General features: G+C 42.5%; 1 protein-coding gene across 6 annotated transcripts in view; it reads left to right on the top strand.

Moving 5' to 3' along the window:
* Positions 1-24,859, top strand: part of RFFL (ring finger and FYVE like domain containing E3 ubiquitin protein ligase) — a 62,146-nt gene extending 37,287 nt beyond the window's left edge. For 3 of the 6 annotated variants that reach the window (XM_039885972.1, XM_039885970.1, XM_039885971.1), the window contains 6 exons: positions 5,856-6,043; positions 13,284-13,694; positions 17,357-17,440; positions 18,408-18,618; positions 19,843-19,866; positions 22,314-24,859. In XM_039885972.1, coding sequence (XP_039741906.1) covers positions 5,864-6,043; positions 13,284-13,694; positions 17,357-17,440; positions 18,408-18,618; positions 19,843-19,866; positions 22,314-22,495 — 1,092 coding nt within the window. In that variant the 5' untranslated portion in view covers positions 5,856-5,863 and the 3' untranslated portion in view covers positions 22,496-24,859. The remainder of the gene's footprint in view (positions 1-5,855; positions 6,044-13,283; positions 13,695-17,356; positions 17,441-18,407; positions 18,619-19,842; positions 19,867-22,313) is intronic. The other 3 variants (XM_039885973.1, XM_039885975.1, XM_039885976.1) reach the window with 2 other exon arrangements.
* Positions 24,860-26,398: the final 1,539 nt, after the last annotated feature.

Genomic DNA, 26,398 nt, shown 5'->3' on the forward strand with positions numbered 1-26,398 from the left:
TTACAACTATTTTCTTAGATGCTTTTTACAACTCATATAAACTTTAAAATATAACTAGATAAGTACACGTAAGTGTATGGTTTGACGAACTTTCACAAACTCGGTATCTGTATAATTAGCACTCAGCTTAAGAAACAGCATTACCAGAAGCTCCCTTGTGCCCCTTCCATTTACTCTCCTACCCTCGAGGATAACTACTATCATGATTTCTAACTCCAGACATTAGTTTGCCTGTGTTTAAATTTTATATTAATGGAATCATTTGGTATATATTCATTTGTGCCAGTTTTCTTTCACAGCATTATATTTATAAGATTTATCTATACTGTTGTATTTATCAGTAGTTTGTTCTCATTGCTTTATTAACATATCATAATATATTTCTCCACTCTACTGTTGATGGACTTTGGATTGTTTCCAGCTTGGGGCTATTACAATAGTACTGCTCTGAACATTCTTGTATACTTATTTTAGTGAATATATTTCTGCTGAGTATATACCTCAAAATGAAATTGCAAAGCCATGGTGTGTGTGTATGCATGTGTGTGTATTTCCAAAGTGGTTTTACCAGTTTACACTTCTGCCGGTAGTGTTAGAGTTTCAGTTGCTCTATATCCTTGTCAACACTTGCTAGTATGTCTTTTCCATTGTAGCCATTCCAGTAGGTGTTTGGTGTATAACACTTTGTGGTTGTAATTTCTACTTCTCTATGACAAGGTTTTTTAAACTCTGGGAAATTCTGTAGCATACCTGCATGCTGATGGGAAAGCCCCAGTAGAGATGGGAAGCAAAAGCTCAGAAGGGAATGGGCTGCAGGGTAGACAGACTGATTTTCTTCTTTGGGTGGAATTGGGAACATTTTTATCTTGTAGGCTTCAGGGTCTTAGCGACTTCGTTCAAACCCTGTAACTATGACCTTTAGCAAGTTTTATAACTTCTCTGAACCTTGGTTTTCTTACCTGAAGATAGGAAGAACTAATCTGCCTTCCCAGAAGTATTGTGAGGATCACATGAGATAACACTAAGTAGTACCTAGCTCAGGGCCTGGCAGATAAGCATTTTTCCAATGGATAGCTACTTTCTTCTTTACTATTTAATATATGTAATTTCTTATCAGTTATTTCAAAAAGGCATAGCTAAGCCATATTGATAGGCTCTTCATAACATTTCCTTTCAAAACTATTGAAATTGTACTTTAATTGCTTTTTAAAGATAATATACAAGATGAAGCAAAGCCCATTCTGTATTAATAATCCACATGTGGGATACTTTTCTTTATGTACTTACAGCATAGATACTTTTAATAGTTCCAGGAATATAGTAGTGACAATAGGCAAACCACTCTCAATAAACTAGAGATGATTCTGTAAGGCTTGCCATCTAGCTATTTTCTGATTTGCTGTGTCAGAAAGGTACTTCTTTGAGGATTGAGGGCATTTTAATTAGGTATTTTTAAAGGATTTTTGTAAAATCTTATACAATAGGTTCACCAAAATGTTGCTCTCTTGCATCTGTGTGAAGACTTGTTGCAGAAGTACCTTGGTACACAGACTGGTTAATTAAAATCACAGTAGATTGGATGAGAACCTTGGAGACTTGATTTTACTGCCTTAGATTTTGTTGCAAGGCGGTTTTGGAGTTGCACTGCACACTAGCGCTAATTCTACCAGGGCACTGACATTCTGACTCTTCTACTCCATGGGTCCATTTTCACACTTCTCTCCTCCATGGAAAAGCCCACGACAACCACTGATCCACTTAAAATTATTTGACTTGGGCAGATAAACAAGAGAAGTGACTGTGGAGAGAAATCACATTACCTCTCCTTTTGCCTCTAATTCTGACTGTGCTCAGCCTACCTGGGATAGGACATTTATCTTACCCTGTGGTTAACATTAATTGTCTTGTTCAGCAGGGCTCAGTCTCCCAAGAAATACCAGCATACTTATCAAGCTGACAAAATCCTGTGTGCTAGCTAGCCATTCTTGCTTCATCCCCTGGGGTTCTTCCATAGGGAATAGTAAATTTTCTTGTTCACTCCTGCCCCACCTCCCCCATCCTTCTTCCCGTTAGGTAGAGTGGAAGAGGAGAGCTTAGCAGGTTTCAAACAAACTCAGTAGGAGACCAGTCAGAGGCTGTATTTGAGGATTAAATCACTAAGCCCATCTTTTCTGAAGAGGGTACGGGGAACTGGAGAAGGAATTTTCAAGCCCTCAGTGAAGATCTGATAGTTTTCTTTCAAGATCAGAAGGAGGGTTGCAGATTGGAGAGGGACTCTTTCCTTTCACTCCCTGAAATAACCCTGAATATAGTTGTTATTTAGGCTTAGGGCTTTCCAGTTTAGCAAGAGAGTACTTTTAACAGACCACATTAGGAAATGTGTCTTTTTTGTATTTAATGTGTCAAAAAGAGTAGAAGCCTAGTCTTTTGACTTTAGTGAACCTGTTCTGTTAGAGTGAGCAGGTCTAAGGTATTTTAGCAATGGAGTCTTTCCACTTAGCCCCTTCCATGATAGCCCCTTCTCCGCATAGACATATCCCCAGGGTAACACTCTGTTCTCATCTAAACGTGGGGCCTGTAACAGTGGCAAATTTCAAGTCTTTCACAGTGCCAAGTCCTCCTACAAGTAGCCAAATACTCGGACAGGCCAACAGCTTTTCTTTCAGAGCTGTTCAGAGGGGACAGTTAAGATTAGAACCAAAGTTGAGAGAATTAAAACAGTGCTGAGAAAGATAGGTTCTCTTGATTTCCAGCTAAGGAGGACCTTTCTTTGCTCTAGTATCAAGATGGCCTAGTTGAGCTATACTATAGCACCTTACTGGGAACAAGGACCTTGTTAGAATCACTTTTGGTATTCCCAGCGCCCAGCACATAGTTGGTGCATCCTAAGTGCTCGTAAATCATATGGGTTGAAACAGTATACAGCTGACCAGCTTTCCAGGTTTTTCCTACTGATTGTGCCTTACCAACTAGGTCTACCCATTATGTGGCAAGGGCCTTGTCTCTTAGGAAAAAATTGCAACATGTAGATTCCTAGTGTGGAAGAAAAGTTTATTTTCTTCTTGTGGTTAAAGTACATTCCACACTTTCTTTCTTATTTCATTCTTTCGCCTTTCGCTGCTAATATGAAAAACTTATCTTTGGTTACATCTGCCTTCACCACTGTTCCACTCTGGTGGAAGAGGTGACTTCTGTCTTGATCAGGAATAAGTAGTCCACTGGCATCTGATCACTTGGTCCTTTTTCTTTCTCCTCTCGGCCCTTATTTTCATCATTTATTGCCTTCCCCTATCATCTTCTAGTCTTTGGGAGTTTCCCTCTGCAGTCTGTGAATATGTCTACATTTATCTTAGTGACCCGGGTCCTCTTAAACTACCACTTTCTCTCTTCTCTTCACAGTCAGAAGTTTCTTGAAAGAATAATTTGCTCTTAGAGTCTGGCAAATCCTCACTTCTCATTCACTTTCCAACCAAAGGTTATTGTTCAGCTTCATTCTTCCTAAACTGCTCAGGGAAAGAGCACAGTCACATTTTCCTAAAACTAGATGCATTGGAAAGTTTGCATTTTTTATTATATTCTGCTCTCTGGGACCTTGGACAGTGTTGGTTAATTTCTTGAAACTCAAAATGCTCTTCCAGTTTTCCCATTTCTTCCTTTCTCTGTTCTGCTGGCTGGTTTTCCTCTGTTTCCCCTTTAGATCAGGTGTTCCCAAGGTTCGCCCAGATCTGCTGTTTGCTTTTTGCGTATACCTTCCCAGAGAAATTGAAGTTAAAATGCTGTTATAATGCTAGTAGCAAGAAGTAACGTTTATTTAGTGCTTCACAGCTCAGAGAATGTCCAGATGAATAAAATGAAGTACAAAAAAGTTATGACTTGTTTGGAGTGGGTTGCACTCATACAAGTCCATAAGTCCATAAGAAGTAAAGCAGGGCTTGGGACCCAGGTCTTCTGATTCCAGATCCTATGTTCTTTGTATTATTACATTCTGTCTCAGATGTTTCTATGAACAGGCAATTTCAAGAATTACAGAATCCCTCCTTCAGAGGGCTACTACTCCACTGTTGTCTCCCTTCTCTTGCCAACAAAGAACTCATTTAATTAACTGCTCTTTACTTCATTATTCCATGTGAACCATTAATTGCAAGTAAAGCAGATTAGATCCCTGTCTTCTGGGAACTTAGAGTCTTCAGACAAGTAATAGTGAGTCAAAAAGAAATGTTTTTGATGTGTAGGAAATAGAACGAATGTGTGCTTAGTTAATATTTATATATTGTATGCGATTCATTCATTTGGTAGTCCTTGTTTTCACCTATCTGCTGGGCAATATATGACTGTCATGGTCCCTCTTCTTATGGGGTCACAGGCAAGTGAGGGAGCCAGGTGTTAGTTGGACCCACTTACAGAAGTGAAGGAATTATATTACAGATGTATTAGAGGCCTGTTAGGAGGCTGAAAAGACCTTAGAGTTATCAGAGGCCTAAGGTTATAGCTGTGTTTAGGAGGCTGAAAAGACCTTAGAGTTATCAGAGGCCTAAGGTTATAGCTGTGTGAACCAGGAAGTTCCTCTGTTGGGCCTCTTTCTTTTCCTCTATAAAATGACCAAGGTTGAGTCTGTTGGCTTCTTAGTTCCTTCTAGCTTATCACATCTTTGAACTAGGATTTAACAAAGGCACTTTCAGTGAGTCAGGAAGCAGAGCAGAAAGTACCATTCTTTTGTGTGAACTGATTATTGAGTAATAATACTAAATGTTCCATTTATTATCTCTGTAAAAAGGGTTCAGGCTTAAAATGTCCATATTGACTGCTTTGGTCTATTGAGAAGCACACACTCTAACTGTATCATAGTAGTGCTTGGTATTTTAGTGGACTGTCGTGCAATCTTTAGGTTATTCTGACATTTGAGGGATTGGATGCTCTTTGTTCTGTGATCTTAAAAAATCATCAATCTGCTTGTCCCTAGTACCTGTATTTGGCATGTAAGATGGGAATAATAGTCCAAAACGTCTTAATAAACTGACAGGGGCACTGATTAAGCAAGGAAGGAAATGTTTTTTGAGCATCTGCTATGTACACGATGCTGGGTAGGGTACAATACAGACATGAATAGTCCCTGTGCTCAAGGAACTTATTGTTTAGTGGTAGAAAACAAAGTGTACATATCTGTGCAACAGACTTATATGTGCTGTGATGGAAGCTTATGTAAGATTGCAGATGCAAGTGTCAGGGTAGTTCGTTCTGTTGGCTAGTGGGAGGGGAAACCAAGAGAGGTGGCAGCATGGTATAGGGAGAAGAACATCAGGTTTAGAGTCAGAAGACCTGGGTTTTTAGAATCTCAGTTCTCTATATATTAGCTGTGTGACCTTGACTTCTTGGAGCCTGGGTGGCCTCATCTAGATAAGGGAAATAATACCTCCTCACATGGCCATTGTAAGTATGGAATTATACACTTATAAGTGTGTGTGCATGTTCTTTCTATCTGAGCTCTAGGGGCAAGGTCATGTTTTTGAATAAAGTGGGTGTTAGGCCACTTGTAATTGCTATGGCAAAAGATTTTATTGAAGTTAGATCTCAGATTAAACCCAAGCAGGAATTAGCAACCTTTCAAAGGCAGCGTGCCAACTTGGCAGCCCATGCTGTCGTGGCAGATCAGATGTCTGTATTCACTTTTTATGTACAAAGTCATCTATGGTGGTAGAGGAAGGAGGTGGCAAGAAATCTGTGGACCCTAAAAACATATCTTCACTCTGGTAGCAGGTGTGGATTGAGTTTCCCTGCTCCCCTATGCCCTCAGGAATGGGAGCGCAGTAGAAGTGTGTCTTAACTCTGACCTTTATCCCTTTCCTCCCTTGCACCAGATTTTATCATGTGGGCAACCTGCTGCAACTGGTTCTGCCTGGATGGACAGCCTGAGGAGGCCCCACCCCCCCAGGGAGCCAGGACGCAGGCCTATTCCAATCCTGGGTACAGCTCCTTCCCTTCTCCAACAGGTTCTGAACCAAGCTGCAAGTCCTGTGGGGCCCACTTTGCAAACATGGCCAGAAAGGTGAGTGTTGACTTCTTGGCCTGCTACAACCTCAGGCTCTTGGGCCAGCCTGCTGACCTTTCTATAATGCCTGCTGCCTCGCCTTTGTCTATGCAATGCTGGTAACCTAGACCCGTTCTTTTCACAAAACTATTAAAGAAAAACTAACCAAGCAAAACCAAAGCATCTCAGCATAGATTTTGAGCCAGCTAGACCTGAATTCACATGTCAGCTTTGCCATTTTCAAGCTGTATGACTTAACCTTTCTTGAGATTCATTTTCCCCATTTATAAAATGAGGATATCATAGTTATACCCGTCTCACAGGGTTGTGAGAATAAAGTGATATAAGCTGCGAAGGGTGCCCAGTACAATGCTTAGAATGTAGCAGTCACTCGATGTTATTTTCTTCATTAGCTGCCATCATAAAAAGGCTGACTACAGATTAAGTTGTTCTTTTTATTGAAAGCAGTGTCAAGGACGTCTGGAGTACATCAAGACCCTAACAACACTAAGACTGAGTTTATTTACTGTAGCGATTTTATTTGAAGTATGGTGTAGCCATGTGTTCCAGATTAGCGAGCAGGAAGTAAAACTATTGGCTGGCTAATGGTCTGTGGGTGTAGGCTTTCCCTCTATCAGCGCTCAGAGGCAGTGTGTTTTCTGTGGTCAGGTAGGACTGGGGCTGACGGTGAACCTTGACCTGGAGAAAGAACTGCATTCTGTAACTCCTGCATTCTGTATTCTTCTACAGAACAAGAGGTTTATAGCCTAGAATGTGATGTTAAAATGGTGATAACGGGAAATTTGAGAGAGGAAAGAAAAATCCTTTTTACACCATCTGCTATATGCCAGGGACTGTTTTAAGCGATTTAGATTTTTTGTTTCATTTAATTCTCACAATGACTCTATGATGTAAGTTTTAGGGTCCTTAAACTCCCATTTTACATATGAGAAACTAAGGCTTAGAATTTAAGTTAAAAAGAAACTTTATATGTGAAGTTCCTGACGAATAGCACAGGAGACATTAAAATACTCATTCTCTTCCCTCTACTTAGGTAGCTCTCCGAGATTACATAGTTATTAAATGGCAGAGCCAGGATTTAAACCCAGGTCTTTGACTCTCAAGCTGTCTCCCAGAAGACATTCAACATGTCAGAAATTCCGCAGTTCGATGTGTTGACCACTTCTCTTTTTGTACCTGTAAGGTGATGGAGGTTTGGCATTTTGCCTTGTAGGTTATATTTTGCCTGCACTTCACTGTAATGCAACGAAAGTGGGCACATAGCAGAGCTTTGTTGTGATTTGTGTGGCTACCCCAGGCATTGCGAGAACTCAACCAGAGAGGCTGCTGCAGGCCGCCAGGGAGCTGTGGCTTAATGAGCAGAGATACCCTGCCTTTGATACACTGAAATGTTTAGTTAATGGTTTGAGACTGACGTGGAGAATGGAAGGAACTCGGCGTGGCATAGCCTCTGTCTTCTCAGTGATGGAGACATTGGGGTAGAGTCAGGATCTGAGATGAGATGGAAGGAGGGCTTTGGGTACTTGTCACATGCCTGGCGCTGAGTTTGGCCTATCGAATGTGTTATCTCAATGAACCCTTACAACAGCCTATGAAATATGTACCATTATTTGTTCCCATCTTACAGATAAATTTTTCTCTTTATCTAAGATACTAGATTCAAGGATTCCTCAGGTACATCAAGAGTCTGTTTGATAGCCAAAGATCTCGCTGTTTTCATCATATTACATTGTGGGAAATGCTAGGAACAGCCGCTGATAGAAGTGGCAAAGTAATTGATAAGAATAGGGAAAACCCTTATTTAAATGAGGCAGCATGAATTTGCAATATGTTTGCTTGAACCTCTTTTTTTAACTTGGTGGTGAATAACTTTTGTTATTCAATAATTAAATTATTACAGTTATGTAAGTATACAACTTACAGAGTCAAAGTGTTCAACAAAGTTAGTCACAAACAATAGAATCCCACTTCTCACTTTGCTCTCCTCAGAGGCAACTGCATTTACTTCTTTTGGCTGATTTTTGTTGTTGTTGTTGTTGTTGTTGTTGTTGTCGTTATGTCCACATTACTGATACACACACACAGTTGACCCTTGAACAATGTGGTGGTTCAGGACACTGACACCTTGTGCAGTCGCAAATCTGTGTATAACTTGTAACTCCCCCAAAATTTAACTACAGTTCCACAGTACCCGCAGGGGATTGTGACCTTCCCTCACTTTTAAATGTCAGCTATATTCTCAGAGTGGAAATGGGGAAAGAGCAAAGAGGGCAATGATGGCGATCCAGGCTTGGAGATCAGCACATCAAGCATGTTGAAAACTTGAGAGAACTAGGGCATGTAGCAAGTTCTTGACATTTCTCAGCCAGAAGAGAGAACAGAAATGAGGAAGGAAATTGCCCTCAGAGAAAAGAGATTGATGGTTAGGAAAGAATGGGAAGATGCTTTATTTTTTTTGTAGTGGTTATCATTGCCTGACATAAATATGTTTATGGATTGCCTGTCTTCTGATGGTACATAGGAACAGGGATTTTGTCAATTTTTTCATAACTTTTTTCTCCAGTGCTTAGAACAGTGACCGACACATAGTAGGTAGGCAATAAAAATTTTAAAATAAAACGAATGAATGAATGGACAGTTGAGTTGAGAATAATTTGAAAAAGAAGAAGTATACCCAAGAGTTTTTATTTTTATTACTTTATGGTAGATGACTCTATGCTGGAAATTTTCCTTGAGGGCCCATTTCTGTACCAGCAGCATGCTAGCAGCTAGAGGTTCTAGCTTTGTGGAGACAGAGCTGAGGAAAGCTTAGGCTTTTCCCTCTGGGAGCTTACTATCTGGTTAAGGAGGCCCACATTTGCAAAGAACTAGTAACCGCTGCATAAGTTATGTACTGAGGAATCCAGCATTACTGGTAAATTGATAATTCTAGCTGGATGAAGGAAGATTGATTTGCAAAACAGTGGCTGAAGTAAAGTCACCAGGTTTAGGGTAAGTGTAAAATGTATTTGGGAACTGTGAATGGCCTGTTTGGCCAGAGTGCAGGGTACTTTGGAAGTTAGGGTAGAATGAAGTTGGGATCAGGTGGCGAAGGGCCATGACTGCCATAGTAAGGAGCTTATAGCCACCAGACAACAAGGAGCCATCAGAAAGATTTTGAACACAGGAATGACCTGATCAGTCCTGTTTCAGGTGGTAGATGTGGCTTCGTTAGTGGTAAGGATAGCACTTAGGAAGAAGCTCTTACACACCTAGTGAGAAGTTATTAGAGCCTGGTCTAGGGTGGTGGCTGAGACTGATTGATGTAACTGCCATTTAGTGAGCATCTCTTTATGTCAGACTTTGTGAAGTAGTTGTTGTTAACCCATTTTACAGATGGAAAATATAAGACTCAAAGACACAAAGGTACTTAGCTACCTAAGATAGAAGGGTACGCAGCCTATGAAGACAGGTGAAGTTAGGAGAAGGTCAAAAGATGACAGGATATTGGCCTGGGTGCCTAGGAACATGAGAAATGATTGAAATAAGGAACTGTTTTTTCCTACTCATTAGAAAATAAATTATTGACTATCTACCATGTGCCAAGTATTGCCTGGGGTAGGAAGGCAGAGATAAAGTAAGTCAATCCTTGTTAACAGGGCGCTTGCAGTCTAATAGGAAGGTGGGGACAAATATATAGCCATCCAAAGAGACAAGACAAAATCTTCTGTGGCAAGAAGAGCTTTCTTGGTGGGGCAGGTGGTCAGGGGAGACAAGTTTCAGTTTGGTTGGTAAAAGATGGTTATCAATAAAATATTTTCTTGCTACGAAAGTAAGAGATAATTTTGTGTAGTTCACAGTGAGTTTTGTGAATATTAAGGATGTTTTCTCCATTATAAATTTTCATTTGTAATTTCATGCTTAAGTGTATCAGCATGCTTATCATTTAATAAACAGCCACAGGCTTTTAAAATGTCTTTTCTATTGAATTGTACACCTGAAACTTAACTGGATTTTGTTAACTAGTCACCATAATAAAATCAATCAAATAAATAAATAAATAAAATGTCTTTTCTAGGAATGGTTGAATTGATATGATTACATGGATCCTGCTATCTTATTTTTATTGTGGTCAGTAGTTTCTGAATGCTCATTTGATGCAAAGCACAGATAACATTTAAGACTTTACAGAGAACACACAAGGATTTAGCCCTTGCCTTCCTAGAGTTTCGAGTCTTGGAGAGAAATGGCAGGCTGTAATTTTGCCACAAGCTAAATATCCCATCTGTTTTGGTAAAACCTACATGTGGTTTAATAGCAGCCCTGACAATTTTGGAGGGAGTTTGGGTCCCAGCCTCTTTAGTTGGACCAGTTTGAGGAGAAGGCGGAAGAGGAGGAGCTTGTGTTAGGAAACATGAAAGAGATACCCAAATCTCAGAGTGGAAAGAGAGGAAGTGGTTCCTAGGTACTTGCAAAAGCTCAGAGATGAAGCAAAAGGGAAAGAGAATAAAGGAGACTGTAACCTTTTTGTGAATATACCCACCTATGCTAAGGTGTTACATACATTATCTCATGCGAAACTTCCATTAGTCCTTAGAGGTAGGCTGACCACCTGGTAAGGAATCTGATGCTCTGGGAGGTTATCTGTTTTGTATGAGTTCCCTTAGCTAGGAATTAATCCTGGTTCTGTCACTCCTCTGGCTGCCCTTTTTCCTCTTAGTGGGCTGCAGGAAGGAATAACTATAGGAAAGATGGTGAGGAGAAAGGGCTGATAGGGTGAGAAAATGAGCCCAACCTGTGCCAAGGAATATGGATGGGGAGGGGGTAGGAATAAGAGAAGGGCATATTAGCAAATGAGAGCAACCCACATAGCATCCTTGACCGGTGATGCTTACCTGAGGTGCCACTACCAGCTTTTTTGATCCTGGATTTTTGTGTGTCTCTTGGCATTTATGCAGGCACATTGGCTCCACTAATTCATCTTTCATGCTGTGTTGTTACTCAGTTGGTTTGCACCATTTGCTAGAATTTATATATGCGTGATTCCTTTGCTTATTCTGCCCACATTTGTTGATAGCCATTTTTTCATTTTCCTTTGTTCTCTCCTGCCTCTGAAAACTGGGATTTAGCCTCCAGCACTTTCTCCTTTAGGATATGTTTCAGATGCAAGCTGACTTCAGAGTCTCTTGGGAATGGGGGGAGATCACGGACATAGAAACTGGGTTGCTGTCTTTGCATTCTGATCTTGCACCCAGTGAGTCACACACATTTGAGGAAAGAATAGAGAGTTGTTTTGATCTGGCTGATTGAGCAACTCAGGGCTTTTTAGTTGTGTCAAGCTAGGTTTTGTCAAAGTGCATTGACTTAAGTAATGTTCCATGTCAGGACCTACAGCTTTATGACGTTGAAGCCTCTTCATTTCACTATCAGTCATCCTAAACACATTTCATTTCCCAATAGAAAAGCTTTAGTATGAATGAACCCTTAATACCCCCAAACACCCATTTTCCACCTAGGGTGGCTACTGGTCCCAGAACAGTTATGATGTTAGTGCAGCTGTGTGTTCTTTTAAGTCAGTCCACAAACATTTTATTGTCTGGTTATAACTGTAAAGAATAGGGAGCTTGATATGTGTTGTTTTACAGTGCCTTCTAAGTATTAATAGTCAAAACTGTATGGTAAACATTATACCTGTTTTCCTTTACTATCTGAATGACACTTATACAAAATTAAATATTACTATCTCAGCTATGCAGACTCATACTTCAGTCCCACACAAGTTTCTCTGATTTCAACTATGAGAATCTGAGTCTTGGGCATTCTTGTTAGCTTGAATAGCTTTCTATACTTAGAAAAGAGGGAGCAGAAATGTTTAGGTTAATACTTAAGTCACCATAGACTGAAAAGTTTTTTATTTCTTTAAACAATTAGTGAGTGTGCCCTCTAGGACCATCCCAGTGTACCCAGGAATTACCTCTCCTGTGAGAGTGTAGCCTGCTCTTGCCTGCAGCAGAACTCAGTCAGATGTCGCTGTGCTTGCTCAGCCTGTGGGGCAGGAGGCTGAGGATTTGCTTCCTGTGAGTTGAGTTAGCCATCGTGTGTTGTGTTGTCTGTGATTGTGGGAGTTGCTGTTGCCAGACGTACGAGCTTGCTTGCCAGCTGCTATTGTTGACCATCTGAGACACTACTTTTGCAAACGAGAGCTTCCTAATCATGTCCAGAGAGCCTCCTGTAGCTGTCTGAATATTTGTCTTGGATGCGCTCTTATGCACCACTGAATTCCCAGTACTCTGAGTGGGCCTTCCTGGGTGAGGGAGCCTGGGCACTGGCTCTGGTTGGGAGTTTGGAGATAGAGTCAGGCTTTTGATTCTGTACTGCTATTGGCTTGAGTGGGACCAAGTTAGCAACATGGCCTGGTAGAAAGAGCATGATCATGAGCATTAGATGGACTTCGAGCGTGAATTCTAACTCTGCTGTTTACTGCCTGCCCTTGAATATGATACTTAGAGCTCTGGGCCTTGGTTGCTTTGTCTGAAACAGGCAGGTACATGAGTACCTACTTTACTGGGTTGCTTTGAGAATTAAATGACAAGCTAGGTATAGCTCTAGCACATAGTAGCCCCTCGATAAATTGAATTACTAATAGTAACAGTTACTACCACAACCTTTATACATTTGCTTTCTTATCTCGGCAATAAAGTAGAAAGAATCATAGTTCATGTTTTTAATTCTGGCTCTCATCATTAGCTTATATTTCCTAGCAGTAATCATCAAAACAGTTACACTTATTGAAGATTCCTGTGTAAAATATGCTAAAATGTATTATCTCTTTACTGTAATCCTATGAGGTACTGTTATCACTCCCGTTTTACAGATGAGGAAACCAAGGACCAAAGAGGCTAAGTTACACACCCAAGGTGACACCACAAGAAATGGAAGAGAGAAATAAAAATAGAGGGGTTTTTGATTCTAAAGCTGGTAGTCTTGATAGCCTCCATTTCTCTCAGTAAAATAAAGAAAGCCTCAAATGGGATAATAAATGCAGTGTCCTGTACATAGATACACAGATTCACACAGGGGTTTGCCACCCCTGAGTGGCTTTTAACCTGAAATCTACAGGTTAGCTTGCACCTATAGGTAAAGGAGAAAGCTTAGAGTGATTGGCGGTCTTGTTGGGCATGGCAGCCCTAAGTTCCCAGCCCATTCCATCTTGTTCTCACACTCTGATGTCGTTTCCTCTGCCTCTTGCTCTAAGCAGCAGACCTGCCTGGACTGTAAGAAAAGTTTCTGCATGTCCTGTTCGAGCCAAGTGGGGAATGGGCCCCGCCTCTGCCTTCTCTGCCAACGATTTCGAGCAACGGCCTTTCAGCGGGAGGAGCTCATGAAGATGAAGGTGAAGGACCTGAGGGACTATCTCAACCTCCATGACATCTCTACGGAAATGTGCCGGGAGAAAGAGGAGCTGGTGTTCTTGGTGCTTGGCCAGCAGCCTGTAATCTCCCAGGAGGGCAGGACTCGTGCCCCTACCTTGTCCCCAGACTTCCCCGAGCAGCAGGCCTTCCTGACCCAGCCTCATGCCAGCACAGTACCTCCTACCTCACCCAACCTCCCTTCTTCACCTGTACCAGCCACCTCTGTTTCCCCAGCCCAGGCTCAGGAAAATCAGCAGGTACGGGCCCGTTTGCAGTCTCTGCCAATCTTTGCCGGTTTGAGGGCTCATTTCCCTTCCTGCCTGTGATGTGGGAGTCGGGTGGGACCTTAGGTGTTTTGATTATGTGCAACTTTTCTGCCTACTAATGTATGAATGGTATTTTCTTGACATCACAGTTACGTTTTGGCTTTTTTCAAAGATGATAATGCACGGTACCAGGTTTTTTGTTTAATACATACATATCCCAGCTAGACATTTAAAAAAATTTCATTGTCCCAGAAATAATTCGAGAAAACTCATTGTTAACTCTTGAAATTTAGTTCTATTCAAAATACCCTCCTACTTACTCAACTTTGTCATGGTCTTCCTTAGCTGGATGGGGACAGCAGTTTCTTAGTAACCATCACAAGGCACATAGGGACAAAGGAACCTATGTAGAGAGAAGGAAGAGTGGGGAAACTGATCAAAACAAGGACACTGCTTCTCTCACCAGTCACTGTTTGGGTGGGGGAGTGGCTGGCATACTATCGAACAGTAAGCTGCCTTATCATCATCCCAGTGGGCCTGGAAATGGAAGGCTAAGAGCAGCACATTGAGTTATGAACCAGGAATAGGAAATACTGAAACGGGTAATACATTGCCTCTGCCCTCAAAAGCCTCTCCAAGAAGGAAGGTAGTGTTGACATAAGAAACGTCCAAACCTGTTGGGAATTTTTATGAGTTTATTTGAGCCAAACTGATGACAGTTGTCGGGAAGCAAAATCTCAGTGGGTTGAGGAAATGCTCTGGAGAATGGCAGTTTTATAGCTTATTTTATACATTAGAATCAAAGGAGGAGATGTAATGGGGGTTACGTGAAATTCATTGGTGGCAGATTAGGGAGGCGGGAGGAAGAAAAGTGGGGAAATCTCTGAGATTGGATAAAAAGTAAAATGGAGAGACATGTATTTCTTACTTTGGCGGGTACAGGCTGGTACACAGAGGGTGTGTGGGCAACAAGATAACAATAAGAGTTTATGTGGTCTCATGCTCTGGTGGGAGGTTGTACCCCAAGGAGTCTAGAAAAGGGATTACTCTGAGATTTCAAAGATATGTTATCTTAGATTAAAAAAAGACAATAGATAGACTTACTAAAGGTAAAGATTGACTTTTGTCAAGGGAGCTACAGGCCTAGGACTTCACTACCTATCACGACTTGCTTTTTAGTTAAGAATTTTTATGTTCAGACCATCCTTTGTGGTTACTTTCAGACTCTGAGTTTGTAAGGCCTGCCATGCAGGCCTTCTTGAGCTTGTCGGGTTTAGTACATGGCCACTTTTTGGTCCACAGTCGACATGCAAACCAACTGTTGGATTAGAGTGAGGCCGGTGGACTTAACTGCTGTGTTAGTGATGGTGTCCCATAGATGTGCTTAAGTACCTTAAGGACCCTTTTATTTATGTGGCTTGGGCAGTAGTGAGGGGATTAGGACCTAGAAGATCCGGTTTCCACATTCAATATGTCACTGACTGTTTAGTCACCTTGGCTGAACTTTGAGCCTTCAATAGTAAAATGGAGTTTTGCTCTTGCCAGGATGTTGTGAGGATTGACTAGTGTGATGCCATGTCTTAAGAGCTTTGAGCTACTTATAGCTGGCATAGTACTTGGATTGTTAGTTACCACATGGGATGTGGATGGCTGCTGCCTCCCGTTGATGATCACCTCCTTTGCCAGGACTGGGCCCCGTGATTCAGCTCTGACAGGCATGAGGCATAAAGGCCATTGTGATAGCATACTTTACCTGCAGTAAACTCATTTACTTCTTTGTTGACTTGAGCATGCTTTCTTCCCAGCTGGACTTTGACTCTTTCCTAAGCTCTGGCTCTCTGTCCCCTGGACAGGTTTTTACCTGCTGCTATGATTTCTTCTCTTCGTTTGGTTGAGCTCTCCTCTCTGTTTATAGGGAGATAGGAAGATAGTAACTTGAGGAAATTGTTCTTCCCTAATGAACCTTCAGGTGCGTTCTTCAGTGAAAGTTCTTCACTTGGTTTTAAGCTTCCTCTTGTTAACCGGAAATTTCCAGACTCTACCTACAGGTCGGTCACACAGTGTACCAGATCTAATTGGGTACTTCTCCTCCGATCGCTGATATTTTCAGAGGGCCTTCGTGTCAGCTCACATCCCCTGTTCCAGTGAGATCTACATTTTGCAAGCCAGAAAAACAGATAATTTCACCTAGAATGCAAATGTCCTCATAGTACTTATGCCACCAGAGTTCTTTTCTTTAAAACATTTAATGCTCTGGCAATAGTTGCTAGGGAAGGAAGTGAATGGAATAAGCAAAACTGTGGACAGATACTAGTTGTGGATTTTGATTTAGCCAGTGGGCAAGAGAAAAGACAACATGCTTTTCAGCATGAGATCCAGTTTCTCTTTCTACGAAAAAAGGACATACAAAAGCTGTCTGTTTAGGAACAGTTTAGGCTCTGAAAGACTTTTTGTAACTCTAAGGTGACACCAGGAGGCCAGTGGGTACCACATCTTCATAAAGCAAAGAGAAAACTAGAGGTGCTGATGAAGACATTGTTTTGGGTACCTCCCCATACATGTATGCTATATGTATATCTTAGCCTCACTTGGCATTTTTGGTGGTGGTGATAATTCCTACTTTTCATTCCCCCTGTAGTTGGTTGTTTCTTCTTAATTAGCTCTCTTTTTATATCCTAATCTGAAATGAGTGGCCAATGCCTGCTGGTGACTGGTTTCCTAGGTTGTCTCTTTTACTGGTGCTCCAAGACTCTAGTGGAAAAGGCCTGTGAACTCAGATACCTCTTTGCTCTGGGCTCACATCAAGCCCTTTGCCTGGAGGGAGCAGTGGGTGAAGAAGGCCTAGTTAAGGGGTTTGTTGTGGCTTAATAGTGATAGAATTAGGAGGTTCATAGTTCTGAGTACTCATTGACAAAACCTTTTGAGAAGTTAGAATTCTAAACAGAATTAAACTCCTTAAGAATAGGTATTTATCTTATGTAGTGTTAGGCTAATAGATTCTTAGATGCAGTAAAATAAAATTTTGATCAGGTTTCAAGACAACTCTTGGTAATAGTGTGTCTTGCTGGTTAGAACATATTTCCAGAATGAAAGAGTAGTTACTTGCCAGAAGAGAGAGAATGAATAGGGTGGTGAGGCTCTGGAAACTTTGTCCCATCTGGGCCAGATGAGGAAGCAAGGCACATTTAGTATGGAGGAAGGGAGGACATGATATGAACAATTTGGAAGAAAATAGTGGACATTAGTCCAAGGTGTGGAACCAGGGAGGGTGGGTGGAAGAGCAATTTGGGGTCAGTGTCAAGAAGAAAACTAGATGGCCGTTAGCAGTCTCCAGCAGTGGACATGTGATCTTCCTTTCAGTTGGAGTGTTCAAGCTGAGACTAAATTGATGAGTGGCAGCTAACACCATCCGGGTGGTGGGCAGAATTAATGCACTCACTCTTGTTCTAGAGTTGAAATCTGTTTGTAATGTTTCTCTGCCTGACAAAGTCAGTATTAGAGGGAAGGCTTTTGTAATGCTGCTACGTGAGACTCCAGATTTCTGGGGGAGTTGAAAGTACATTTGGGACATGGTGTGTGCTTGGAAGAGGCCCATGCTGTACAAATCCCTGGGACATCTTCATGGATGTGATGGCACCTTTCTCTTCCCACAGGCCAATGGCCATGTGTCTCAGGACCAAGAAGAACCCATCTACCCGGAGAGCACAGCCAGAGCACCTGCTGAGGATGAGACCCAGGTGGGGCCTCTGCTCGGGTCTGTGCCTTTGCCTTTGCCCTTTCACTGTTCTTAGCTTAGGCTGTTAGGAACCTCTCAACAGACTTAGATGTGGAGAGAGAAGCAGCAGCCTGTGATGAAATTCTGTTTTCAGGGGCAGAGTTTAGTGTTAATGTTCTTTCAGAGCTATCAGTATGTTAGTGTGGAGTTGTGAGATCACAGTGGAGACTGGGGAGCCTCATGGCCCATTAGTTTCTAGTCTCTTGACTTTCTAAGAGCTGCCAGAGTGCCAGCTTGTGGTGCTGCTGTGCAAATCTGTTGTTCTTCTGCTTCTAGCACACAGTAGCCATTGCCAGGGGAAGGAGGTCAGATAATCAGGAGGAAAGATGAGAGGGAGTTCAGGCCTCAGCCATAGTGGGGCCAGCCCAGAGGGCACAGCCATCAGGGCCATGGAGCTATGGTCAAGGTTACATACAGAGGAGTGCTTACCAGGGAAGTCTTCCTCTTCCGAGGGAAAACAGAACTCTCTCCAGTGGAGAGAGAAAGCCAGCACCATGCTCCGTGGTTTCCTGTACTGCCACATTTAGTCTTCACAGGAATCCTGTGCAGTAAGATTACTATCTCTCCTTCATGGAGGAGCAGATCAGCTCAGAGTGGTAGTAACTTGCCTAATATTATTTAGCATTAACCAAAGGAGGAGGTAGGATTCAAAATCGGAGCCATCTGACTCAAATTGATGCTCCTTCTGCTATATACACTGTCTGCTTGGTTTGTGACCGACTGTGCCTGAGCACAGAACTAACTGTAGGTCAGGAAGAGATGGATCTATTTTGTAATGCAAAGCACCATGCCAGGTACTATTCCTGCGCCTGTTTCTACTCTTGAGGTCAGTCACCAAAAGTATGGTATGACGAGTGCTTTAGGGTCCTTGGAGAGAGAGCCTGGCGAGGTAAAAGCTAAACTCATGGATTTCATCTTTGCTTTTTCAGTCTGTTGACTCAGAGGACAGCTTTGTTCCGGGTCGGAGGGCCTCTCTGTCTGACTTGACTGACCTGGAGGATATTGAAGGTCTGACTGTGCGGCAGCTGAAAGAGATTCTGGCTCGCAACTTCGTCAACTACAAGGGCTGCTGTGAGAAGTGGGAGCTGATGGAGAGGGTGACACGACTGTACAAGGATCAGAAAGGACTCCAGCACCTGGGTGAGGGGCTATCTGGGTGGCAGCTGCACAGAATTCCGGAGTGCTTGCTGTGTCTCACTCTAAGGAATGACCGTCTTCTAAGGAAGGATTCACCTTACACATCTGGCCATCTAATAACAGCTGCCATTTGGAATTGGGTGCCAGGACTGGGTTAGGCATTGTATATACTTCTATTTAATCCTCAGAGCAGCCTATGGAATAGGCATAATTAGCATCTACCTTTTATTATAGAGCCCAGATTTTAATTGAGAATTTCCTGGTCTGTTTCCCTGGTCTTTCTCACCATAAGTCACCCCTACCATACTTACTACTACCTCCAACAATACTTACTTTAAAGAGTTTGGAGATCAGGAAGCAAATCTTTGCACACATTGTGTAAGGAAAATATCTATTCCGCCTGCACTTGGGCTTTTCCTTTTATTCATTTCCCAAATCATTCTATATGGTATCATTATCAGGTGACGCCCAGTAAAATATCTAGGACTGTGGTCAAATGAATTTGGGAAAAAATATATTATGTCCCCCTGTTACTGATTCCTGGTCGATACTATACTAGTAAAGGCAGAGAAGTCCTACAAAAGAGAAATGTGTTTGTCTACTTTGAACTCTGCATTTCCTGAGATGCTTTCACGTAGAACCCTCCCCTCCCGTCCCCTTCCCTCCCCCACTGAGTTAGCTCGTGCACATCAACATTTTGATTCCTTGCTGACAGTAGTTGAAGTTAGATTTTAGGCTCTCCTCTCCTAGTAGCTCGAATTCATCAGAGTTAGGGAACATCTGACCAATCACCTGCTCAAAGACTCTCTTCCCTTGGGAGTGTTCCCAGAGTCTCCTTAGAGTTGTGAGGACATGGGGAATAGGAGATGGCTCCACCTGGGAACTTCATCCAGACGCCCTGGCCGTCTAGAACAGACTGTTCCTTTCTTGACTTTAATGCTAGCTTTGAAAGTTATAGGAAAGGCTATTGTGCTTATTATGCAGTATCCTTCTTACTTGAAGTTTTGTTCATGCAAACCAATGGACTCCCTTTTCTTAAGACTAGACCAGACACACCAGCAGGAGCTGTGTGTGAGTTCTTAGCATGTGAGTGAGGAGGTGTCTGTCCGGGCTCCGGGCCATCCTGGTTTTCAGTAGGAACCTAGTCAGAGGTCAGATATGAAGTCAGGGTAGTTGGAAACTTTCTTCGTACCATCACATATTGACATCTTTCTTTTTCCTTTTTAGTGTGTGGTGCTGAAGACCAAAACGGTATGTAGTTGTTTCTCCTGTTTGAAAACGGACTTAGGCTCTTAGCTCTCTGTCCTTCCGCTCCTTCAAACCTGATTCCTGTTACTAGTCTAAGAACTCTGAGCATATTGGCATCCGGACAGAGGGTGTGGAGGAAATTCACTGAGAACCAGGGCTTCTCAGCATCTTTAGAAATTTTCATTCTCCCCTCCCTGTGAAGGGGGAGGAGTGCCAACATTACGGGCAGGGGGGGGGGGGGGGCAGAGACGACGACAGACATCATGAATTTTGCATCTGGATTGCCCACGCTCAGAAGCCAGCATTTGTAAAATATTTAACAAAGCGAGTCGTGATATGTGTCACATTTGGTTCACTTTTCATATTCCTCTTGCAAAGGCACTCCTTCCCCTACAATTTTTACTCTGTTCTGGTCTGAGTGATATGGTTTCTGAGTATATTTCAGGGAGATCATTTGGGATGTTCAACAGCTTCTGGTCCCACCAAAAAGAAAGGGTGGTAACCTGAGAGACTTGTTTGTACGGGGCTGGACAGTGGCAAGAGCTGCTCTGGGGACAGATCAAGAAAGGTGGCACACACGGTGCTTTCTAGGCACAAGATGCATATCCCACCTCCACTGCCACACATGCACCTGGGCCCTTGGGTGTCTTCAGAATGTACTGTGGGACTCTGACTAGATTTGGGCTCATTCTAAAATACTATGCTAGACCTTTTGAACACCTCAAGGCTATACGGTTGTGGACTCTTTCTCAATTTTTCAGAGTAGTGCAGGGGCCCACAAAGCATTTTAAAGCTTTCAAAAGATCTCCAAATTTTTTATTTAGTAAATGGCCTTTTGCTCAGAATGGGACAATCTTCAGGCTGATAAGTTTTCAAGAGTTGAAGTCTTCTCAGTTCCCCCAAACCATTTGGAGTTCTAGATGTACTCTTTCACCTTGATTGTGCTAATCCACTTGGTGTCTTTTCTGATTCCCTGAGGGAATGCTGGCAACCGAGTTGATGAGTTTATTGTTCTTCCTAAGAGAAGTAATCAGTAATGAAATTCTGTGCATTACTCCACTCTTAGGTATTTATATAGTTCAGTCCTTTCATACTTTCCTTGTTAGGGCCAATAGCTTAAAAGGTTGAATAGGTTTCACTACCTTTCACAGCCAGCCCACCTCAGGTATTTCTTGACTTTTTGAATAGTCCAGGAAACAGAAGAGAAAGTACAGGAGCAACATAATACGGGAGGATTCCCCTGTGGAATGGCAGAGGTGACTGGTATGAGTCCAGTTCCCAATTTATGGCTACCCATTTCAGGCAGCCATTCAAAACATGCTGGCTGGGAATGGCCGGATGAAGGTCTTTCTTTTTGTGCAACTAAACTAGGAGACTGGCCATGCCCGCTGTGTCTCACCACTCAAACAAGCCAGTGAGCTGTTATTAAGAACTCTGTGCACTGAGCAGTTAATACTGTTATCTTGATAGTCCCTGCCCTTAGGCCAGTTGCCCAGAAGGCTCACCTGTCTGAATTTGAATCCTGGCTTCTCTACTTAGCAGCTGTGTGCCCTTAAGCAAGCCACTTAACTCTTTGGCCTCAGTTACCTCGTCTATAAAATGAGTAATAAGAGTACGACTTCATAGGTTTTGTGAGGATTTAATAAGTTAAAATATGCAAAGCTTTAGGATCCTGCCTGGCACCTGTAAACATTTAGTAAATGTGAGCTTTTATCATTCCCTTGGGAGATGATCATTTATCAGACATTTAGAGAACACCTACCACCTGACTGGCATATTAGGGATTCAAAGATGACTATCTGACCTCAGAACACATAACAGTGCTAAGTATATAATTGTGGAAATTGATTGAATTTGTTGAATTAAGGAACTCATAGTGTAATGGGGGAGATAAGTAGGCAAACTCAAAAATTGTAATCCAGTGTGGTAAAGCAGTCATAGGTATATGGACGAAGTTCTGTGGGGGTAGCACAGAAGAGGGAGCTATTTCTGTTGGGCTCTTCCACCAGGAAACCTCCTCAGAGGAAGCCCATTTATATCTAAACTTTTTGGAACCAGTTTTATCTTTTCAGCATGTTCTGCCTCAGGAGATAATGCGTACCTAAGTGCTATTCACTCACTCTATTACACACTCAATTGTCTGAAAATTATTTCTTTTAAACTTTGAAGACACTGTCTTATCTAGTTCTCATGTTCTGGGATGTATTTGACCTACAAGTACCTTACTTTTCAGATCTATAACCTGACCTATAGAGGTCCACATTAAACAGGCAACTGGAATTGGTTACTGGGAAAATGTTTCTTAGAGTTCTTTTTTAGGGGAAGTGCGTGAATTATGGGTTTGTTGACAGTGTGCCTTTTCTCTCCCACCTCCATCTCTCCACCACCTCGTACACTTAATAATAATCTTACTTTCCCCTCTGCCCCTTTTCTGCCCTGTGTCTGTACAGGAGGAGCAGTGCCATCCAACCTGGAGGAGAACCTGTGTAAAATCTGCATGGACTCACCCATTGACTGTGTTCTGCTGGAATGTGGCCACATGGTAACCTGTACCAAGTGTGGCAAGCGCATGAATGAGTGTCCCATCTGCCGGCAGTATGTGATCCGGGCCGTGCACGTCTTCCGATCCTGAGGGCTTGGTACCAGCTTCTTCAGTGCCTTATAGGGACATAGCGCCAAGTGTCTGGGCTCAGGGTTGGCCAGGTTGCAGAGGGGCAGGCTAACAAGAAAATTTGCAGTATTCCCAAGACCGGGGCAGGCAAAGATGCTATGTCACTTCTGGGCATGTCTGTCTTGCCATGGAGGTGCTCCTCTTAACCGGCAGAGCCCAGGTCAGTGAGAACTGGTACAGATTGCATGGGCAAGTCCCTGTTTCAGTGGTCTTAGGTGATGATGGTAACTGATGAAGAGAGGACTTTCCAGAACTTGGACCATATCTTCTTCCCTACTGTACCCTACTCATCCCCCTAAGTTGCTTGCCTGTGTTTCACCAACCAGAAGTCCTAGTAGAAATGGTACTCTTCCTCCCCAGCACATTTGGACTTATTTCTGGTCTCTCTGGCTTTCTGTGCTTTAAGCTATCTTTGCTAAAGTTTCTTTCTGCCTAAAATCCATTTGTTTTTTCAGACCAAAAGATGTTAACTTAACACACCAGTAGTAATCCTCCTTAGGATAGAATTTGGACCAGTAAACTTATCCCTGGTGAGAAATGAAACACAAATACTATTGAAAGACTTCAAAGTTATTAAGTGTTGCTTCTTTAAGTGCTGGGATTAAAACCTATCAGTCTCCTGACCTGACCTTGGGAACCAACGAAGTATCTGGTTCCCAAACTGCTGGGAAATTCCAGTCTCTGCAAGAGATGTACCTGGATCATCTGTTTCTTCTCTTAGGGCCTGACTTTGGGCCATCCTTTATTTTATGAGGAAAGGGAAAGTGTTGGGTGGAAGCAATGGCTTTCTACTTAAATTTGACTTCTCCAACAGACAGGAGTTTTAAATCACTTTCCCCTGAGACTGAAGTTCCTTTCTTTGCTTTGGAGGTTTTAAACATAGCCTCGCTGAAGACATAGAGACTTAGGAAAGAGCCTTGCTCTTCTCTAGTCAGACTTCTCATGAAGTTCCTGGAGATCAAATGTGTTAAGATACAGAGCACCTGAGAGGTATCAGAAGGTACTGAATAAGCCTGGTTTCAGCTCTTGAGCAGACAGCTGGAAGTCTTAATTCCCTAGGTTGGTGGGGACTCCCTACTCCCTTTCCTTTCTTAGTCTACTGATTTGGAGGCTAGTAAGGAAGAAACATTCTCTAGGCCCTTTAGGAAGGACCATGCAATGAGTAGGTCATGTTCTTGATCCTTCTTAGGGTCCTTAAACTACTGGAAGAGTCAAAAGGGCTAAAGAAAAGTGCCAGGAACAGCTTAGCCAAACATAAACATACATGCTATCAGAAGAGCTGTGTGTGCTGCCATTACCAATGGATGAACTATGCAAATACTAAACACTTGAGGGCCTTAGCAGACACCCCCTGCCTTCCCCCATGCAGCCAAGATCTCAGACTAGAACCACTCATGACTCTGGAAATCAGTGGGAAACCTCTGAGGGCACCTATTTATCAGTACACACTTATGCTTTTCCTCCATCAGCTAGTAATCCCTTTTTGAGGGAACAAAATAATGTAGTTGTCAGCTAAACACTAGGCCACTTACCTTGACATTACACCAAGTCCTGGATGAGTTGATTCTGAGCCATAGCCTTTGTAAGAATTGGGAGAAATGATTTCTCTGTGAAGACATCTTTTCTGCTGGACAGTACATACTATAGTTTACAATGCCTACCATTTTAGCAAAAGATTCAGCTACTCCTCAGTTCCACTGTGAAACAGGTCTGTATACATGCAGCTCAGTTAAGATCTAGCAATAAATAACTTCAGGGCAGAAGCTGGCTCTCTCTCTACGTAAAACTTGCTTTCTCTGCTGAGGCCTTACCTCTCCCTACCTCCCCATTTCCCTCCTAGACTGAATTAAAAATAATAATGGTTGGTTAGTAATAACCTCAGTAAGAATTAGAACTGATGTTATTTACTCATTTTGGAGAACTTGCCTTTAAGTCTTTTGGTGAAGGTTTTAAGAAAAAAGATGTCAAGCAACCCTGATTTTTTAAAATTGTATCTTCCTTATTATTACACCAAATAAAAGTTGGGAATTTCAAGATCCCATTTCAGTTACTATCTAACTTAGGTAGCAATTGATTTTTATCTTTGAATGCTCCTTCTTACCCCTCTTGGAGCCTTGATCTTAATTATGGAAACATCTAATTCTTCCAATTCTGGCTTTTGCTATGATTGTTCAGAAATTTCAGTTGAGACTTGTTTTAAAAGACTTAGAGAGCTGACTGGTTCATAATACATTGGATTACTTGGATCCAGACTCATAAAATAAGCTGTACAGGAATTAGTGCTCTATATATTGTATAAACTCATTGAAATCTTTTGAATGTGAATGTGTTACTTCAAGTGGCTTATATTTTCTCTGACTTACTTGGGTGTTAAATCCAAATGTGTATTTTTTTTTGTTACAGAGCTCTGCCTTATAATTAATTTTGTAATAAAGTTTCCATATAGATGGCTGTCCTATCTGGTATGAGGATGCCAGAGGTCTGATAGTTACTATTGACAAGAGAGTTGATAAACCACAGGCTAATCCCAGGCTGTGTGTGTGTAGCCATGCTCCTGAGAGACTGCATTATTTTTGGAGATGCTTGGGCCATGTGACTTTAGTCAAGATATCCCTGTTCAACAAATGAAATTGAAGCTTAGTGTTGTGATGTGTTCAAGATCTCATAACTATTATGTGAGAGGTCATGGAACAGCCTAGAAGAGGATGGAAGCTGAGTAGAAAAAAAGACCAGTCAATCCTAAAACCAAATAGGAAGAAGCATTGAGTTCAGACATTGACACTTTTGGTGGAGATGGGTCTTATAGACATGGGTAGAAAGGAGTTTGAGAACAGCCAGTGTGGCTAGTTAAGTCTTCAGGTGACCCTGGTAGATAGATGGTAGCTTCTGGATACAGCTGTGATAGTTGGGAGTATGGCTCGGAGGTTGGCCAAGCCTTATGGGTAGACGGCTATGTGTGCACAGGCCTGTACATACCCCTTGACCAGGACCCAGGGGAGGGGACTCCTGAGAATGCAGCCTTTGGGAGAGCTCAGTTATGTGCAGATCTGCCCTGTGACTGGACAGAAGAAGAAGGAATCTTGTCCAAAGTGCATAAACGCTGGGGGCTGAGCTACAGCCCTTTGTCCTCATTGTTCTGGGCAGCTGGCCCGTTTAGCACCCAGGATGACCTCTGTCTGCTGCCAAGCAGCCACATAAAACAAAGGCTCAAGGTCTGTGGAAATAACACGAAAAGATACAAAATATTTGGTATAAGCTCAGTAGCAAAAAAAACCCCAAAAAACAAAGCAACAACAACAAAACACGTGTCAGAAAGACTGGAAGGAAATAGACAAAACACCTTGAACAGTGAATTGAAGATAATACTTAGCAAGGCAGGAGAGGGCCAAAGGGCTGAGCTCTTTTCTGAGCTGATCCCCTGCAGCTGGCAGGCTCCTGTGCTGTGGGGGCACACCTTGAGTGTAAGCACCCAGTAAGGGCAGGTGAGGCTGGGTCAGCATCCTTTGGCAAATCTTGAGGGGAGAGCCCTGTTCTGCTGCCCTGCCTGTCCAGTTGCTTGGTCTGAGGAGGCAGGAGAGGGGGATGGCAGTTTATGTAGGTCAGTGCTCAGTGGAGCAGCTTTTGTCTCCATAGAGGATAGAATAAAAACAATGTCTTATTCTCCATACTGAAGCCAGACTGAATGGTGCCTATTCAAAAACACCCAATGTCCTGGGCTAGAGACAGGGCAGTACCTTCCTCTCCTACCCTTTCCTCCCAACATTTTAACCAGGTCGGTCAGGGTTTGGCCTTCAAGCTGACTGGCAAACAGCCTCCCAGCAGAGTATATTATCTTAGTTGAGCATACCAGAGGAAGGCTGAGGG

The sequence above is a fragment of the Pteropus medius genome, unplaced genomic scaffold (assembly GCF_902729225.1).
Source record: "Pteropus medius unplaced genomic scaffold, Ma_sr-lr_union100, whole genome shotgun sequence".
Taxonomy (NCBI): domain Eukaryota; kingdom Metazoa; phylum Chordata; class Mammalia; order Chiroptera; family Pteropodidae; genus Pteropus; species Pteropus medius.